The following is a 19,396-nucleotide window of genomic DNA, read 5'->3' as shown; positions in this document are numbered from 1 at the left end:
AGTAGGGGCCAATTGAGCCCGAGTTCGGACTGGTTTGGGCCATGTTTGGAGCCCAACTAGTGAGCTGAAATAGTGTAGGCGGTGGCACCGCCAGATTAGGCGGTGGCACCACCCAGAACCCGAGAACTAAGCGGTGGCACCATTGGACTGAGCGGTGGCACCACCCAGCACCCGAGAGGTCGGGCGGTGGCACCGCCGCCTCGGGAACCCAAGAGAATTCAAAATTTGGAGCCCAAATTTGAATCCTCTTGGGGCCTATAAATACCCCTCAATTCTCAGCAGAGAACACAACCTTTGAGAAGCATTAGATTGAGACAAAAGCCTTTGTAAAGTTTTTGGCAAGCCTTGTTTTCAATTGCTTGAGTGTTCACCTCCTTCCTTTTCGTTGAAGATTTGTAAGAGTGTGAACCATTTGTAAAAAGGTTGTAAGAGGGGTATTTGTCCTTCCCCTTCAAAGTAATTTGCTAGTGGAAGTTGGGAGCCTCATTGAAGAAGGCTTCGCAAGTGGATGTAGGTCATTTTGACCGAACCAATTTAAATTGGTGCGTTCCTTGAATGTGTGAGTATTTACCTTCCTGAAATTATCATCTACACTACTACTAGCTTTCGGATTTCATTTTCTCATTTTACTCAAGTTACTATCAAAATGAAATATCCTCGTATTTACGAATTTGTTTTCAAACTTACGAGTTTTAATCCGCTGTACTAATTCACCCCCCCCCCCCCCTCTTAGTGCCACTCCGATCATAACAATTGGTATCAGAGCCCGGTATTTCTCATTTCGGATTTACACCCAAGAGAAATGGCTCTTCACGGCTTTCAAGAGGGCTTATCGGTTGTTCGTCCACCGTTGTTTAACGGATTGGGCTACACTTATTGGAAAACTCGAATGAGAGTTTTCTTGATTTCTATAAATTTGGATTTATGGAATATTATGGAAAATGGTTTTCAACTTCCCTCTAAACCGATGAACAAATGGTCAGATTTGGAGAAGAAGTATTTTTCTTTAAACGCAAAGGCTATGAATGTCTTATTTTGTGCTTTGGACAAAAATGAGTTCAATCAGATTTCTACGAATATTTAGCGAACACTTGAAATCACGCACGAGGGAACTAGTAGAGTCAAAGACTCGAAAGTTAACATTTTATTGCATGATTTTGAGCTTTTTCGAATGCAACCAAGCGAGACTATAGGTGACATGTACACCCATTTCACGGATGTTGTCAATAATCTAAGAGTTCTTGGTAAATCATTTTCGAATTTTAATCTCGTAAGCAAGATCTTAAGATCCCTTCCATAAAGGTGGGATCCTAAAATAACTGCAATATAAGAAACAAAAGATTTAAATATTTTTCCACTTGAAGAACTAATTGGTTCATTGATGACATATGAAATGGTGCACAATGCATATGACGAACATGATGAACAAAATCACCTTCCAAAGAACAAGAAAGATTTGGAACTCCAAACAAATGAATACCACTTGAGTAATGACTCAAGTGATGAGGACAATGATGAACTTGAACTTCGAACACTAAATCTTAATAAGTTCATTAAACAAAAATCTAAAATAAACAATGAACTTGAACGGAGGAAAAGGCCAAAGAAGAGGAAGGCAACCAAGGATGAATCAAAAACTTCCAAAGGTGAAACAGTGAATTGGGCTTTGACGAGCTTCGACTACAAGGTAAGTAACTCAACTCTCTTGAATTATTTTGAAATTACTTGAAGTCTTTCATGAGTGCTTAATTTAGAATAGGAAATAAAAAATTATTTTTCAAAAATTATATCATGTTTTTCTTTTTAGCATCTTTGAAAAATTAAAATTTTGATCATGAAAAGTATATTGCTAAGGTTTCATGCATGTTATGTTTTGAAATGTTGAATGATGTATGCAACATTAGGGATGATAATTATACGATATGTGATAGTGCTTAGGATTAATCCATCCATGTGTATCTTGATGATTTTACACTATTACATGCCTTAATAACATGTTAGAAATTATGTGTTTTGGATACAAAAATATCCATGATCATGAGCATTTTTAATTTCATGATTGAATTTGAAAATCTATAGCAAAACCATGTCCGAATGCATGAAAGTGTTAAATTTTATTTTCGGATTTTCTTGATCCTAACAATTCATTTTTAAGAATCTATTGATCTTGATGGATTTATGATGAAATTCATTTTTTGATCCTAAACGTTGATGCATGTTTTTATTTAACATAAATGAAAAAGCATGCTAACATGAAATCAATCACTTCAAATGAAATACTTAAAAAAGAGAAAATATATTATTAATGAAATCATGAATCTACTTATGTTACGAATTTTGTGAACCATAAAAATGATTTTTGGTGATTTGAATTTGAATGAGTTTTATCCAAAATCATGATCTTGATTCCGTGATATTTACAAATTAAGATTTATTATGAATCAAGATTTTCTCATTAATCGATCTCCTAAGATTTTCTTTTGATTAATTATGAGTAGGTTTTTTAAAAAGAAATCATGTCTTTTGGTATTCACATGTTCTAATCTTTCATGATACGATTTTTATGCAATTCCTTGTATTCATAAAATATTTATCGCATCACCCAATTACTTTCTTCTTGATATTCCTTATGTGGTGATATAAAATTATGCATGAAATACTCTTGATATTATTTTGATGCATACAAATGAAAAGTTATGATTATGAATGGTAGGATGAAATTTGACGAGTTAATACCATCATGATTTGAAACATTTATGATTTGAAATTATGCATGCAATTGCTTTTTATTGTGATGATATATGCATATAATGTGTATCATGAATACTTTATTATCATACATGAAAATAGTGATAAATATTTTGAAAATAAATGTTTGTATAATGTTAGATGATTTTACATTTTGTGCATGATGAGTTATAGTGATGATTGAAACAATGATTGAAATAATATGCTTGATGATTTATTTTACGAAATTTACCTTTTTATCTTAAATGTTGACACTTGTTTTATTAAAAGTAAAGGCATGCTTATAAGAAGCAAATCACATGAATAGAAATTTATAAAAACAAAATGCGATCCTCTATCTTATCGACTTTTCAATAAATCTATGCTTGTCATATATGAATTTATTGAATGTGACTTTGAGGATGATTTCGGATTTCACAAATGCTTGATTCATACTTATGACATGAGACACATTTTAAATATGAATCATGTTCAATGCTTCAATTATGTTATATCTCCCTTAATTCATTTTGTTCTCCTAAATTTATTTGCCAAAGAGGAGAATCTTCCGAATGAATGAAATGATACAAATGAATCACTTATCGATATATCTTTTTGAAATATCCTTTTAATGTGATGTTGATAATTTGAGATGCCTATTGGAATTCATGACATGAGATAATTGAATCCTTGACTTACTCTTTATATGGCTTGAAAATAGATGTTTAAAATCTTGCTTGATGAGTTGTTTTATAAGATTTTGCCTTTACGTCTTGAACTTTCATGCTTATTTTGACTTGGCATATAAAGACTAAGGCATGCTTAGATGAAGAAGAATCACTTTAAAAATATTTTTTCTATCTGATCAAGATTAATGATTTCATGATATTTTGTGAATCTCGAAATTGATTTTGATGACTTGATTATGAGTTTCAAGTTAAATGAATTTTATCTCAATCATAATCTTGATCTTGCAAAACTAGAATCACAAATAATATCTTTTGGTATTCATGAATTGATACTCAATGAAAGTATTGGTAATCATGACTTGAATTTGATTGAAACATTGCATGCTTAAATTAATCATTCTCCTATGTTTCAAAAATTCTTTAAATGCCTTATGTGATGATTGAAAATTAATTTGCTCTATGATGAATCACGAATCATGACTTGATCTATGATATTGATATATTTTAATCATGATCCTTGGTTGTATAATTCTTTTGCTCTATTAAAAAGATTTATCGAATGAATCATGTCCTTCTTGAATTTTCTTGATATCACGACATGATTTTGTAATATGGCTTGTATAATGATTAAAATTTTTTAACCATTGATTTCTCCCTTCTTTTTGATAATGATAAAGGGGGAGTTAGTTTACTAGCCTGCATATTTCAAACGAAGGAAAATTTGCTAGCTCGATCATTTCATTGAAAGAACTTGCTATCATGAACACTACCAATGAATTGCAAATCCTACAATCTAAAGAGAAGCAAAGAATTGCTATCTCGAAAGAAGCAAAAAATGCAAAACTTAGAAAACTTACAATATAATTGCTCTTACCATGCTTTGTATCAAAATTAGGTTGATATCCTTAAAAGCATCGCATTAAATTTTTTAGTATATTGCAATGTATCACATGTATCGCAAATTAAAATTTTTGAGACTATTATCATATCATGTTTAACAATTGATGTCTTTCATTGATATGATAAATTATCATCTCATGATGTGTCACATAATGATATCATGATTTGCGATTGTATCATGTGATCCTTGGTGAATTTTCACATTGATATCCTTCATGAAATGATTTCTTTGCATTATTGTATTGTATGCATCATGTGATGATTGAAATATTGATTGATGCAAAGTTGATGTAAAAGTCTAAATCATTGGTTCCTCTCCTTCTTTTTGACATTGATAAAGGGGGATAAAGTTATTGCTAGCTTGCACACTTGAATGAAGAATTTGCTAGCTCGATCATTGTAATGAAGAAATTTGCTATAAACATCACAAATATTGTTACTTGCAAAGAAAAGCAAAGTGCAATCTTGCACAAAAATTCAAGTGTTGAATTGCCATGATTGAACTTAAGAATCTTGTTATGCTTTTGTGCTTATATGTTGTGATGAAAATCTAGCTTCATGTTACAGAAACTTGAATATCTTTTAAAATAGCTAGAGCTACTTCTCCTTTTTTGTTGATGACATAGGGGGAGAAGCATATTGATGACTTCATGCATTGAATTGAATATTATATATATATTTGCATGATGATTTAAATATTTTTCATAACATGTGATGAATGTTACTTAGATTTGGGATAATCCAAGTGTTCTATCAATGGCATATTGATAGGGGGAGTTTGGTTAAACTCCGGGGAGTTAAGGTTAACTCCGTTAGTCATCAATTAGTTGTCATCATTAAAAAGGGGGAGATTGTTGAATCTCGGATTTTGATGATGAAACTAATTGATTGTGTTTAGATGTTTAACTGCATTTTGAGTGATGCAGGTCTACTCGATCAGGATTAGACAGTTAACGTAGGAGGAATTTACTTTACGCCGGAGGAGATCACGTTAGGATATTGGATGGCAGAAGGCTTCGAACGTCGGACATCGGGCCAAGAGCGGAATTGCGCCAAGGATATTGGGGTTACGGAGGTCAACCGCCGATTGGGCAACAAGCCGCAAGAGAGGACGATGCGCTGAAAAATCAGATGAAGGGCCAACCAACGACATGTCGGGCAACAGAATGTCAATTCGCGTTGTAATAATTGTCTAGATCGGAGTAGAGTTTTGACTTGTGTGTGCAGGATTAACTACAATAAAGATGAAGACATAAAGCGAAACAAAGTGTCAGAGTCAAGCGCGAAGGATTTGTTGCGAGTTCGAGAGTTCGACGGAAGTCCGAAGGTTCGTCGGGAATGCTGCCAGAACTAGCCGAGAATGAGTAGGGAGCTTGCCGAAGGGTTTTTCGGAAGCTCGCCGGAAGGTTCGTTGGAAGTTTGCGGAGCTTGCTGAGAAAGATTAGAGCTTGCCAAAGAAGCTCGTTGGAACTTGCCAAGATCAAATCGTGAAGTCTAGGAGCTTGTCGGGAGTCCGCATAATGGTTTCCGAGAGTTCGTCGGAAGACCGCCGGAAGTTCGCTGAAAGCTCACCGGAAAAAGTCTTGACTTGCGGACTTTGTAATAGCTTAGGAAATGTCTTTAAATTTATAGTTAATATGTTAATTAGGGTTAGGATTAGGTGTTAATCCTATAACCCAAGTATGGACCAATTGAGCCCGAGTTCGGACTGGTTTGGGCCAAGTTTGGAGCCCAACCAGTGAGCTGAAATAGTGTAGGCGGTGGCACCGCCCAGAACCTGAGAACTGAGTGGTGGCACCGTTGGACTAAGCGGTGGCACCGCCCAGCACCCGAGAGGTCGGGCGGTGGCACCGTCACCGACAGGCGGTGGCACCGCCAGCCTCGGGAACCCAAGAGAATTCAAAATTTGGAGCCCAAATTTGAATCCTCTTGGGGCTTATAAATACCCCTCAATTCTCAGCAAAGAACACAACCTTTGAGAAGCATTAGATTGAGATAAAAGCTTTTGTAAAGTTTTTGGCGAGCCTTGTTTTCAATTGCTTGAGTGTTCACCTCCTTCCTTTTCATTGAAGATTTGTAAGAGCGTGAACCATTTGTAAAAAGGTTGTAAGATGGGTATTTGTCCTTCCCCTTCAAAGTGATTCACTAGTGGAAGTTGGGAGCCTCATTGAAGAAGGCTTCGCAAGTGGATGTAGGTCATTTTGACCGAACCACTTTAAATTGGTGCGTTCCTTGAATGTGTGAGTATTTACCTTCCTGAAATTGTCATCTATACTACTGCTAGCTTTCGGATTACATTTTCTCATTTTACTCAAGTTACTATCAAAACGAAATCTCCTCGAATTTACGAATTTGTTTTCAAACTTACAAGTTTTAACGTACGAACTAACACGTCGGAATCGGATTTTAACGTACGAACGCAGTTTTAATCCGCTGCACTAATTCACCCCCCCTCTTAGTGCCGCTCCGATCCTAACACGTCGGAATCGGATTTCAACGTACGAACGCAGTTTTAATTGTCGAAAGTTTTCCGCTGCACTAATTCACCCCCCCACGCTCTTAGTGCTCTTGATCATATATATATATATATATATATATATAAAAGAGTTGTGACACGGTGTTACTATTGCCGGTTGGTTGGAGGAAGCAAAAAAATTCTTCTTTCTATATTTTTTTCAAATTTTAAAAATTTGAAATAACATAATATTTTCTACCTAATACCTCGAATATTATTTTTCATCCCTTTTCATATGGACCAGGCCACAGGATGAACTGATCTAATTATATTTATAATCTTTTTACACTGCGTTAGTTTTCATTAGTACCACATGAACACTAAAACATAATATATTTTTATAAATTTTACAAAAAATAATATTTATAGTATTTTGTTACTATGTTGTGGTATTTTTCAACAAAATTAGGATAACATTGTAGCATATTAAACAATATTATAATATAATATTTATTTATTTTTCGTAATAATAGAAAAATAATATAATGCAATATAAAAACATTGCAACACATTGTCTTTACTGTATTATAATATTTTTAGCCCCTTGAACTAGTCCATAGAAAAAAAAAAAAAAAGGAAGAAAACAGAGAGAAAAGAAATAGATGGTTGATAGTATTTCATATATTAAGAGAAAAAAATATGCTGTTTTGGAATTTTGAAAAAGACGAAGTCTTCTCTGAAAAAAACAAAAAGAAAAAAAATCCATATTCAGGAATTCTCCCTCTGTTTTTATACTGTAACGTCGCTTTCTTAAAATATATCCAAAATACCGCTGAAAGGTTTTTTAACTTATTTTTCATCCAATTTTTCTCGCACAGGTGAGTATAATATTAACTTAACTCTTGAACAGTGGTTCTCAGGTTGGTTGGTTCATAAAAACAAAATATTTTACAAATCTTATAATAATCAAAATCATTATAAAATAGATATTGTTCTTATAAGTCAGTCATTTTTAATCGGTTATTATAGTAATTAACCCGTTTTTGAGCTGCTATTTTATTTTTGATGATGGTGTGATGTTTTTATAAAATACCGTGATTAATCTGTCTCTTTTGACATGTATTCAGCATTATACGTACCAAAATGGATCGAAACTCTTCCAAATTTCTGTCTAAGTACGATACAGTCTAATTGTGATTCGTTTATAAGTCATTTATGTGATCCATATTAGGATCTTTTGAGATTAGTCTCCTCATAAGGACGTTTGAGATGTGTTCTTTCGGGATTTGTCTAAGAGTTTCGTTCCACAATAAAGATTTAATGCTTATTTAAGCAACATATGCCCAGGGATTTCCATTGTTTTTAATCTTTTGTATATATTTTTTAATAATATTATACCAAGTGAGAGTTACTGTAATACATGTTTGTTTGCTTCGTGGAAAGAAATTTCATATTGTTTTTAACTATTTTTTATTGCTTTATTTTTTGAAATAAAATTTTGGTCTATTTTTGGATTAAAAAATATTTTATGATAAAAAAGTTAAATTAATGAATAGAAAAAATTATAAAAAAATCTCAAGTTATTTACTTTTTTAAACAAAACTTCGCCCTTACCCTCGCCCTCTCGTGTAGTGTAGCATGTCAACCATCCATGGCCTCCACCATTAGGGTCTTGGTGTTTGACACTCTACCTCTCTTGATCCGACATACCAACGATCTCTTTTTCCATCTTTTTTTGGTCGATTCTCTCATTATCCTCGTGCAATAGTGGCATGAGAAAGTCTATTCCTCTATCTCATATTACCTTCTCGATCTCGCATATTTTCCTTATCTTCAACCTCATCGCCTTTTTCATCCATCTCTTTAACTTTCTTTTATATTATCTTTTATTCAAATCATTGTCTCCTTTTACGATGAAGAGGATAACTTCTTCGCCCTCTTGGACGTTGCCTCTATCGTTATTTAGCACTTCCATCACATCGATGTTATTTGTACTTGTCCTCTCAAAGAATTTGGATGTCATCATCGATGACAATAATATCATCTTCTTCATCGTTATAAAGAGACTTGATCATATGCCCTAAAATATAAGCTTGAGAATTACAAGAGGTGATGGGATAATGGGACGATAGGATGGCGATCAAAGATACTCTATCTTCTAGAAAATAAGGTGATAGATAAAAGTGATTGATCAAATGGATAAAAGTCAAAGATAATATTAATTTTTTTTTTTTAAATAAGGGGTGCTATGTCGGAATAAAAAAAATGTTACGAAATAAAAGAGAGTAAAAACGAAGTATTTTTCTAGGAAGTTTATCAAATGAATAAACATTAAAAATTCTAAGTCCAACTGTGCGTGAAAGATTATTGACGGTTGGCAACAACCGTAAGGAGGCCGTTCTGTTGGTGGGGCCCGTTATCGTGACCGAAGCGAGATGTTATTTGATATGATTAAAATCGGCCACGTCATGTTGTTTTTTAAATGAAGCAGAAGAAAAAAAAGGAAAATCAATAGTTTAATGGACTGAAAGAAGAAGTCGCGTCGCGGCTGCTACGGGACTGTGTCGAAGAACTACAATCTTTTTGTTTTTCTTCTTCTGGTCCCATTCAGAGTATCCCCCCACGTTCCCATATTAGAAATTACGACTATGGTTAATTATATTCCTTCCTCTTCAATCGCGTCTCTTCCGCTCGTTCTTCCTCCCGTGTTCCTTCCTTTTTCTTCCCATTCCCCCACCCATGCCTTCTTCCCGCCGGAAAATACCTTCCCTGCTTCCGAAGCCGACGATCCCTCTTTGGTGAACCAACGAGTCATGGTGGTCGCCAGCTCGGGCGCGTCGTCCCACTTCTCTTCGCTGTCTCCGCATTCCTCGGAAAGAGAAGCATAGGCTGCGGCGGTTGCAGAGGCGGATGAAGCCCTTCGATCACGCCGGCGCCCTGGGCCTGCTCGTCCTCACCGTCGCCCTCCTCTTCCTCGTGCACTACGACTACCAAGGCCTCGTCCGCGTGGCGTGGCAGAGCCTGCCGGCTGGCGGCCGACGGGGGAGTTGGGTTCCGGGAGCGGCGGAGACGGATGGCGTGGTTTGCGATTGGTTCGATGGCCAGTGGGTATGGGACGAACGGTATCCGTTGTACGAGTCGGACGGCTGTCCCTTCTTGGACGACGGTTTCCGCTGCTCCGAGAACGGGAGGCCTGACCGGATGTACACTAAGTGGCGGTGGCAGCCCGCCGGCTGTGATCTCCCCAGGTCTCACTCGCGCTTTTCTTTTACTACTTTTTGCTGCTCTAAAACATATGATCGTTTGTTTGTTTGTTTTTCCTTTGGTTTAGACAAAAATAATAAAAAAATCTTTTGGAATCGATCCTTGCTTCTATAGTCTAAAAGTTTCAGCTTCTCTTCTCTGTGTGTTCTGAAAGCAAGTATAGGATGGATTCTTTTCGTCTTACCTGTGCATCGTTGCTTTAGTTAAAATATCTCTCTAGTCTTCTTCCTATACATATATCTATATAATATGATTTGCCTTCTTTCTTCTATTTATAGGCATCTTCTAATTTACCGCCACCTGAATAATTTTCAGGAAGCTTAATATTGGAATCCAGTAATCCGTAAAATTTCAAAACTGCTTTTGGTGTTAGGAAACCTAATCTCGTCATATTCATTCGGTTTGTTTTTCTGATGTTGCATTTTTCTGTCGGAATATTGAGTCAAGTTCATAGATCAGTGTGATTTTTGATATTTTGTCGTTTTTCTTCCCCTGTCGGAAGAAAATATGGTTATCTATCGTAATCCCGAGGAAAGGGGATGCTTCTTTCCATTCTATCAGCGGGTTTCATTTATTATTATTATTTTTAGGACATTGTTGTTCAGAAAATATTGACCAACGGTTTGCAGTTAACAGGAACACTTAATAATCAACAGCTGCGTGATCCTTCCCTACATCCGGTTTAAAATATTATAATCTCTTTTAGTTTCCTTTTTTTTTTTTTCTGGTTATGCAGGTTTTGCAATTTTAACATTTTATAATCCCTAAGCTTTTTCTTATTATTTTCCATTTTCTCTAATTTTATCTTTGTAATATCTTTTGCTCACTTTTAATTGTGAAATTTGTTATTTAGATTTTGCCATTTTTTACCAAAAAATAAAATACAGCAAAAAGGAAAGGAAAAGGGATAAACAAAGGTTTCCTTTTCTACATATTTTAAGCAGGAATTTATGGAAATGTTTTAACAGTTGGAAAATAAGTATTGTTCCTGGATTTCTAAAACACGTCCAGGAAGAGTAGCATCATGGTCAAATGTTCAATTTCATTTAGTTCTGAAACTGAACTATTTTAATATGATTCTTGGATTTTTGTGAACAATATAGGGAGTTTCTATACGTCTTATAATTATTTTAACTAGAATTTTTTTTTTATACAAAAAAAAAGCTACAGGGAATTAATATTGGAACCGTAATGAATTAATTAATTGTTCCTATAAATCCTTTTTTTCTTTTTTTTCTATCGTTGGATCAGATTTGATGCCAAAAAGATGCTGGAGAAGTTGAGGAACAGAAGGCTGGTTTTTGTAGGTGATTCAATTGGAAGAAATCAGTGGGAGTCTCTCCTCTGCATGCTTTCTGCTGCTGTTTCAAACAAGAGCTCAATCTATGAAGTAAATGGCAACCCGATCACAAAACATATGGGATTCCTGGTGTTTAAGTTCTGGGACTACAATTGTACTGTGGAGTATTACAGATCACCATTTCTGGTGCCCCAGGGTCACGCCCCTGCAGGTGCACCCAAAAAAGTGAAGACTACTCTTAAACTGGACTGCATGGATTGGACATCGTGTAGATGGAAGGATGCTGATATCCTTGTCTTCAACACAGGGCATTGGTGGAACCATGAGAAGACCACCAGAGGGTAAATTACATAGTCAAACTATATTCCCCCCTACGTTGAGCAATAATTAGAGTTGTTAGCAGCTTGTGAATTCTTGCATTTTTCCGTAATTTTTTTAGCAATAGTGCTTTACTTGTTAATCCAAAAGAATTTGAAATGTGCTTTACTTTTTAGTTTATGTATTACCTTTTTATTAGCAATTTCAGTGAAATGCTGACAAAACTGATGAAGAATCTCAGTATATAGAATCATTCACGTGTATTCAAATTGTTAAATGTTTTGCTTGCGAAAGTAGTAGTAAGAGTTAGCTATTGTCATATGTAATGGTTACTAATTGATACCTCCTTGAATTCTATATTCTTTTTATGGCTACAGTTTTGAACTCACGTATGAATATACATATGTCTATGTTCATATGTATAGTAGGCCTTTGAACTCATATTTTCTCTTACTACTATGAAGATTGATGTACAAGAACTTTGGATTATTTAATGGTTACTAATTGATACCTCCTTGAATTCTATGTTCTTTTTATGGCTATAGCTTTGAACTCACATGAACATACATATTTCTATGTTGATATTTTCTATGAAGATTGATGTACAAGAACTTTGGATTATGTATCATTGCTAGATTGAAGATTTAAGAGGGACCTACCTCCTTCTTACGCAAATCGAAGGAGGTTAAAAAAGAAGGAAATAACATTGGTGTTTAAATTGCTCATTATTATGCTTCCTACTTCACATTAACTAATCATAGATCATCTTGTGTAAGCTGATCATTGTCAAGCCTTACAACTTGAGAAAGTTGAAAGTAAAATCTTCAGTGGCAGCATACCTAATACACGAATGTAATATTTGTGTATGTATCTGGATTTTGATAAATATCTTCTTTTTTTCAGGGGTTGCTATTTTGAAGAAGGAAATCAGGTGAAGATGGAGATGAGTGTGGATGATGCATATCAGCGATCAATTCGGACATTGTTAGAATGGGTTCATAAAGAAGTCAATAGGAGTAAGACCCAAGTCATCTTCCGCACATATGCTCCTGTTCATTTCAGGTTTGTACTAATTAAATATTTTCTCACTGCATGCTCTTCTTTTTTGATGTAATGTTTAGTTTATTGTTGGTTTTCTCCATGTTCAGTTTTTTTTTTTTCTTTCTTTTTGCTCCTCTCCCTGTCACATCATTGTTGTTGTAGTTACTCCACAAGTTAAGAGTACGATAAACTTCATCATGGATAATGTATATATCCGTTTATATTGAAAAGATATCTTGGAGAAGATTAAAATGAGATTTATGAAGAAGAAACTTTGTATGTGATTCTTGTATTTGTTGTACACATCACAACCCTATTTATAGGGTGAAAAATAATCAAATCAATCCAATTAATTATTGGATTTACACAAATCAAGGGATGACAAATCCTTTTGTATGTTAAGATTTAGGGAATATGTCAAAAATTATGATGATAAAGGGAAATAAGGGATATGAAATCCTTTCACATAGTAACTTTACTTAAAATGATGGAGTAAAAATCAGTGTAAGTTTGAAAACTAACGAAGTTAAATTTGAGAGTAGACCTTCGAGACATTCTAGAAGACTGAAATGAGAATTTGAGAAAACATAGATGAATGTGAAACTTTATATGTGATAATTTTTTGTATTTTCTTTGTACATCACAATCCTATTATAAGTTGAAAAATAATCTTCTCATAAATTGTAGGATTTACACAAATCAAGAGATTTCAAATCTCTTTTATATGCTAAGATTTAGATAATGTATCTTCTCATGATGGCAAGAGTCATCAGGATTAAGGGAATTAATCAATCGAGGGTTATGAGATGCCTTTTGCATAGTATTCTTGACAAATATATTCTTTTATCCAATGCATACTCTTTTATGCAAGGGACAATCATGCAAGTATGAGAATGTTTCAGGAGCAAACGTCAATATATTATTTGAACTTTACCAATCAATATTTATCGACCATGACAAGGGTATATAGAGTGGGTTGCTACTATACTGACATTGATGAACCGATATCTTTAGAGTAGTAATTTAGTATCGATGAGAAATTTCTTGAGAAATTTCTTTACAAGTGCAGCTTTATCTATGTCCATAATTTGTTTATTTATTACCTGAACAATTAGATTTAATGATGGTGTGGGACATGTTTCTTATTTTTAGAATAATTTATAAAAAAAATCTCATATTTTAACATTTGAGGTTGCAGATGCAGTTCCAAATGTGTTCTAGAGTCTATTGTGATTGGGCTTGAAATTGAAGTTATAATGGCATGCTTAGGTGCATTTACCCTTGCTATGTTAAAAGCTCACATTCTCGATTAAGGTGCACTTGAGGCATGATGCATCTCTCAAAGGGCCAAGCTGCCTCCCTAGAAATCCAAATAACTAATTGCCTTTATTAAGCAAAAGTAGATCTCTTTCCTTCCTTTGCTTGCATGTTCTTTAATTAAGTACTTCATGATTGGCAACTTTGGAGACAGGGTGGTTTTTGAAACTTAACTGTTGTATCATGTAACCGTTATAATTAATAGATTATAAGTATCCAATTTCATCGTTGTTAGTTTTATGATGGTTTTTGAAATATTACTGAACTTTGCAGGACTGGTAACTGGAAAACAGGAGGGAATTGTCACCTGGAGACACTGCCTGACTTGAGTCCTCCACAACCATCCTTGGAAGCATGGGCGCATTTCTTGAAACCATTTAGTGATACGCCATCGAACAAGAATTCTACTACTACTGCTACGAGTGAGGCGTTGGGATTGGATTTGCTCAACGTGACACAGATGACAGCTCGGAGGAAAGACGGACATTTGTCTATATTCTACCTTGGTAAGACTGCGCATGCTCCACTCCACCGGCAGGATTGCAGCCATTGGTGCCTACCTGGGGTTCCGGATGCATGGAATCAGCTTCTCTATGCACTTTTCATGAGACGAGAAGAGTCCATGCTACACAATACGGGGCTCCTCTACTAGAGAATTTTGAAATCCCTGTTGATTAACTTGCACAACGACATCTTTTACGGACTCTTACAGTGACTATGTGGCACGCGATGTAGAAAGCAATCACTTAGAATGAGGATCATATCGACAGATGGTTCAGAAAAAAAAGAAAACACCATAAAAAGCACTCAGATGACTGACAGGTCAGCTTCACTGTTATCACTAGCTTATTTGTGATTCTTGATGGACTTGGAAGTCGGTCTGTGTTGATACATTCAATATTGCTCCTATATATATATATATATATATATATATATATATACTTTTTTCAAAAAAATATCACAAATTAAAAAATTCAAATAACACCCCTACTTTTTAGATGACATGAATACCCTTTATAAAACTGGTTGGGTTTACATTGGTTTTTGAACAGGGAAAAAAACCAGGATAATGTTAACCGGCTGGATATGTGTACCGGACACTGTTTGCCTAGTTCTAGAGGATGTTGACGGGGTGTACGACCTTTCATTTCTGATGTCGATAACTCTCTACGAACGCATTCACTCACAAATGTCATTCTAGCTCATTCCTATGCCTTAAGGTTTTAGGATTTCCAACGTTGCATCCAAGTTCCAGTGCGTCTCACCTTTGACTTTTAACACCGTCGATGTCAACTTCGGAGTTACTCAATAATATTATTGTAGGATTTATAACTTAGTTATCTAAAACATGTCGAATCTCTGTTTTTTATGATGATGTCAATTGTCATTTATTATCTAATCTATATGTTGAGATAAGTGTGCAGGATTAACTACGATGAAAGTAAGATATGCAGCAGGAGTTGCACCGGAGTCAAGACAATGATCACGTTGGGAGTTCGAGAGTTCGACGGAAGTTTGGACAGTCGTCGGAGGTTCTGCGGGAACAAATCCGAGAAGTCCATGAGCTTGCCAAAGAAGCTCATCGGAACTCGCAAAGTGGATCGTCGCAAGTCCAAGAGTTTGCCGGAAGTCCGCAGGAGCATCACTGAGGGTTTATTGGATGATCAACGGAAGTTCGTCGGAAGCTCGCCGGAAGAAGCGATTGACGCACCGGAGCAAGTTGCAGTAAATGTCTTAGGAAATATCGTAGTTAGCACAATGATTAAGTTGGAAATGGGAGGTGATCCCATTAACTTAATCTTTGGGCAATTGGGCCCTTGAAAAACCCAAATTGGGCCGAATGGATCAACCCATTCGGACCCTGATTTCTGCCAAGCAGTTGAACTGCCCAAGCCAGGAGGTGGCACCGCCTGGGCTAAGTCTCCGAGCGAGACTGGGTGGTGCAACCGCCCCAGCCAGGAGGTGGCACCGCTTGGGCTCAGTCTCCGAGCAAGACTAGGTGGTGCAACCTCCCTTGACAGGAGGTGGCACTGCATAAGCTCGATCTTCGAGCTCTATCAGGAGGTGCAACCGCCTCAGTCAGGCGGTGGCACCGCCTGAGCTCGGTCTTCGAGCTCTGGCAGGAGGTGCAACCACCCCTGACAGTAGGTGGCACCGCCTAGAGGCTCAGTCTTCGAGCTCTGCCAGGCAATGCAACCGCCTTAGTCAGGAGGTGCAACTACCAGGTCCCGGAATTCCGAGAATTGACAGTTTTGAGCTCCAAATTCAAACTGGGTTGGGGCCTATAAATACCCCACCCTTTCAGCACTGAAAGGGCACAAAACATACACCGAAATCCTGATCTTGTTCTGTGATTTTTAGAGCTCAAAATTGTTGTAAAGGCCAAAAGTTCTTCTCCCTCTTTTCTTCCAAGTTATGAGCTTTAAAGAGAGGAGAGAAAATTCGGTAAGGGTTGTCTCATAAGCCCATCAAAAGGAGTGAAACTGTAAAAGGGTGGTTGGCCTTCGCCTATTGAAGGAAGGCCTCTAGTTGACGTCGGTGACATCGTCTGTGGAGGAAGCCAAAAGTGGAGTAGGTCAAGATTGACCGAACCACTCTAATCTCGGTTTGCATATACTTTGAGCATATTATCTTTACTGCAAACCTCCTCAAAAGCTTACTGCTTTCTGCGCATATACGATCGGGTTTCAAACTTTGCACTTTTCCGAATCAGCGTTTAGACGTAAATCAGTTTTATCGTACGATCATCATATTTCGGTTTGCATTTACGTTTTGATTTCTATCATAACTGCAAACTGCCTTTATATCTATGCTTAAACTGTATCTCGCTTAATCAAGTGATTTACGAATCAGCATTTAGACGTAAATCAATTTTTTCGTACAAATATCATATTTCAGTTTGTGCCTACTATCTGATTTAAATCATAACTGCAAACTGCATTTATATCTTTGCTGCATCTCGCTTAAACAAAAGTTAAAGTGATTTACGAATCAGCTTTCTTACCGAAATCACTTTTAACAAACGAATGCAGTTTTTATTTTAATCGTAGAAGGTTTTCCGCTGCACTAATTCACCCCCCCCCCCCCTCTTAGTGCTCTTGATCCTAACAATTGGTATCAGAGTGGGGTTAACTCTCAAACGAATTAAAACCCAAGAGAGATGGCATATGCCGGAAACCAAAAGGGCCATTCTATTACACGTCCACCCATGTTCAATGGGACGAACTACACCTATTGGAAGAATCGAATGAGGATCTTTCTTATTTCTATGGATTTTGAACTTTGGAATCTTGTCGAAAATGGATTTTCGAAGTCTTCTCTTCCAATGATCGATTGGAATGAATTGGAGAAGAAGGCTTTCGCTCTTAATGCAAAGGCTATGAATGCTTTATTTTGTGCACTTGATAAAAACGAGTTCAACCGTGTTTCGGTTTGTGAAACCGCATTTGATATTTGGCACACACTTGAAGTGACTCACGAAGGCACAAGTAAAGTGAAAGAGTCAAAAATCAATCTTTTGTTACATTCTTTTGAACTTTTCCGGATGAAACGCAGTGAGACTATTGGCGACATGTTTACCCGTTTCACGGATGTCGTCAACGGTCTAAAAGGACTCGAAAAAAGTTTTTCGGATTTTGAGCTCGTAAATAAGATTCTAAGATCCCTTCCTAAGAGTTGGGATCCTAAAGTCACTGCTATTCAAGAGGCAAAAGATCTAAACAACTTCCCTCATGAAGAACTAATCGGGTCATTAATGACCTACGAGATGACTTGCAAAGCTTATGAAGAGCAAGAAGACATCCTTCCAAAGAACAGAAAGGATATGACACTCAGAACTTTAGAAGACCACTTGAGAGAAAACTCAAGTGATGAGGACTGTGACGATGACTTGGCACTTCTAACAAGAAAATTTAAAAAATTCATTAAAAGAAACAAGTTTAAGAATGACACAAAAAATAAACTAGAACCTAAGAAGGATTAAGTTATTTGCTACAAGTGCAAAAAGCCGGGACACTACAAAAGTGATTGTCCCCAAGTCAAAAAGAGAACATCAAAGAAGAAGGCGCTCAAAGCAACGTGGGATGACTCGATCGCGTCCGAAGAAGAGGAGTCCAACACCGGGCAAGTTGCTCATTATGCCTTAATAGCCATCGGAGAGGAGGTAACGAATTTAATAGATGCAGATTTATCATTTGATGAATTATTAAATGCCTTCCATGACTTATTTGATGAATGCAAGATTATTAGTAGAAAATATAAATTGCTAAAAAAGGAGCATGATAGTCTTACTTGAAATTTTGATAAGTTAAAAACTGAATATCATGATAGTTTAGGTTCATGCATAAAATGCCATGATCTAGAAACTCTCCAAAAGGAAAACTTGCTACTTAAGGACACCTTGAAGAAATTCGAGGTTGGTAGCAAGTCATTGAACATGATCCTTGCAAACAAGGGTCACGTTTCCAAAAGAAGTGGAATCGGATTTGTGAGAAGTCCTCACCAAAATCCAACCATCTTCATAAAAGGCCCCATCTTACATGTTCGACACCAAAGCAAATGCAACTTTTGTTGCAAACTTGGACACAAAACGCATTATTGTCCATTCAAGAAAATTAGTCCGAACAAATTAATTTGGGTTCCTAAAGGAACCATGATAAATTCTATGCAACATGATAAACAATGTAGATCTATTTTTGAGGCACCCAAAAGCAAATGGGTACCTAAAGATCATCCTTTCTTGTAGAAACCTATACCATCGCAAGCTAGGAGCAAGAGATGGTACCTTGATAGTGGATGCTCAAGGCATATGACCGGAGATCCATCTCAATTCTCTAAGCTCACTAGCATAGACGAAGGCTATGTCACCTTCGGAGACAACAACAAGGGTAAAATCATTGGCAAAGGAACCATAGGTAACAAATCCAACTTCTTTATTGAAGATGTTTTGTTAGTTGATTGTTTAAAACATAACCTCTTGAGCATTAGTCAATTATGTGATAAAGGATATATTGTCAGATTCGAATCTAATGCTTGCATCATTGAAAAATCACACAAAAACACGTCTATGATTGCATTAAAACAAAATAACGTATACACTATTGACATCAATGATTTGTTTAACGAAATTTGTTTTTCGGTTTTGAATGAGGATGCTTGGCTATGGCATAGAAGATTAGGTCATGCTAGCATGAAACTAATTACTCAAATATCATCTAAAGAACTTGTAAGAGGAATTCATCATATCAAGTTCATCAAAGATAATGTATGTGATGCTTGCCAATTCGGTAAACAAATTAAGGGTAGTTTCAAATCTAAGAATAAAATAAGCACCTCTAGGCCCTTACAATTGATCCATATGGACTTGTTCTGACCAATCTCTACATC

The 19,396-nt window shown here is 36.1% G+C and overlaps 1 protein-coding gene across 1 annotated transcript; it reads left to right on the top strand.

Annotated features, from left to right (window-relative positions):
- Window positions 1–9,478: 9,478 nt before the first annotated feature.
- LOC103974175 (protein trichome birefringence-like 10) lies at window positions 9,479–14,911 on the top strand. Its single transcript, XM_065185335.1, has 4 exons — window positions 9,479–10,019; window positions 11,287–11,676; window positions 12,557–12,715; window positions 14,285–14,911. Exons 1-4 carry the CDS (start codon window positions 9,682–9,684, stop codon window positions 14,661–14,663), a joined length of 1,266 nt encoding a protein of 421 aa, XP_065041407.1. The 5' UTR covers window positions 9,479–9,681; the 3' UTR covers window positions 14,664–14,911.
- Window positions 14,912–19,396: the final 4,485 nt, after the last annotated feature.

The sequence above is a fragment of the Musa acuminata genome, chromosome BXJ1-5, assembly GCF_036884655.1.
Source record: "Musa acuminata AAA Group cultivar baxijiao chromosome BXJ1-5, Cavendish_Baxijiao_AAA, whole genome shotgun sequence".
In the NCBI taxonomy this organism is placed as follows: domain Eukaryota; kingdom Viridiplantae; phylum Streptophyta; class Magnoliopsida; order Zingiberales; family Musaceae; genus Musa; species Musa acuminata.
This window is presented reverse-complemented; position numbering and strand designations above follow the sequence as displayed.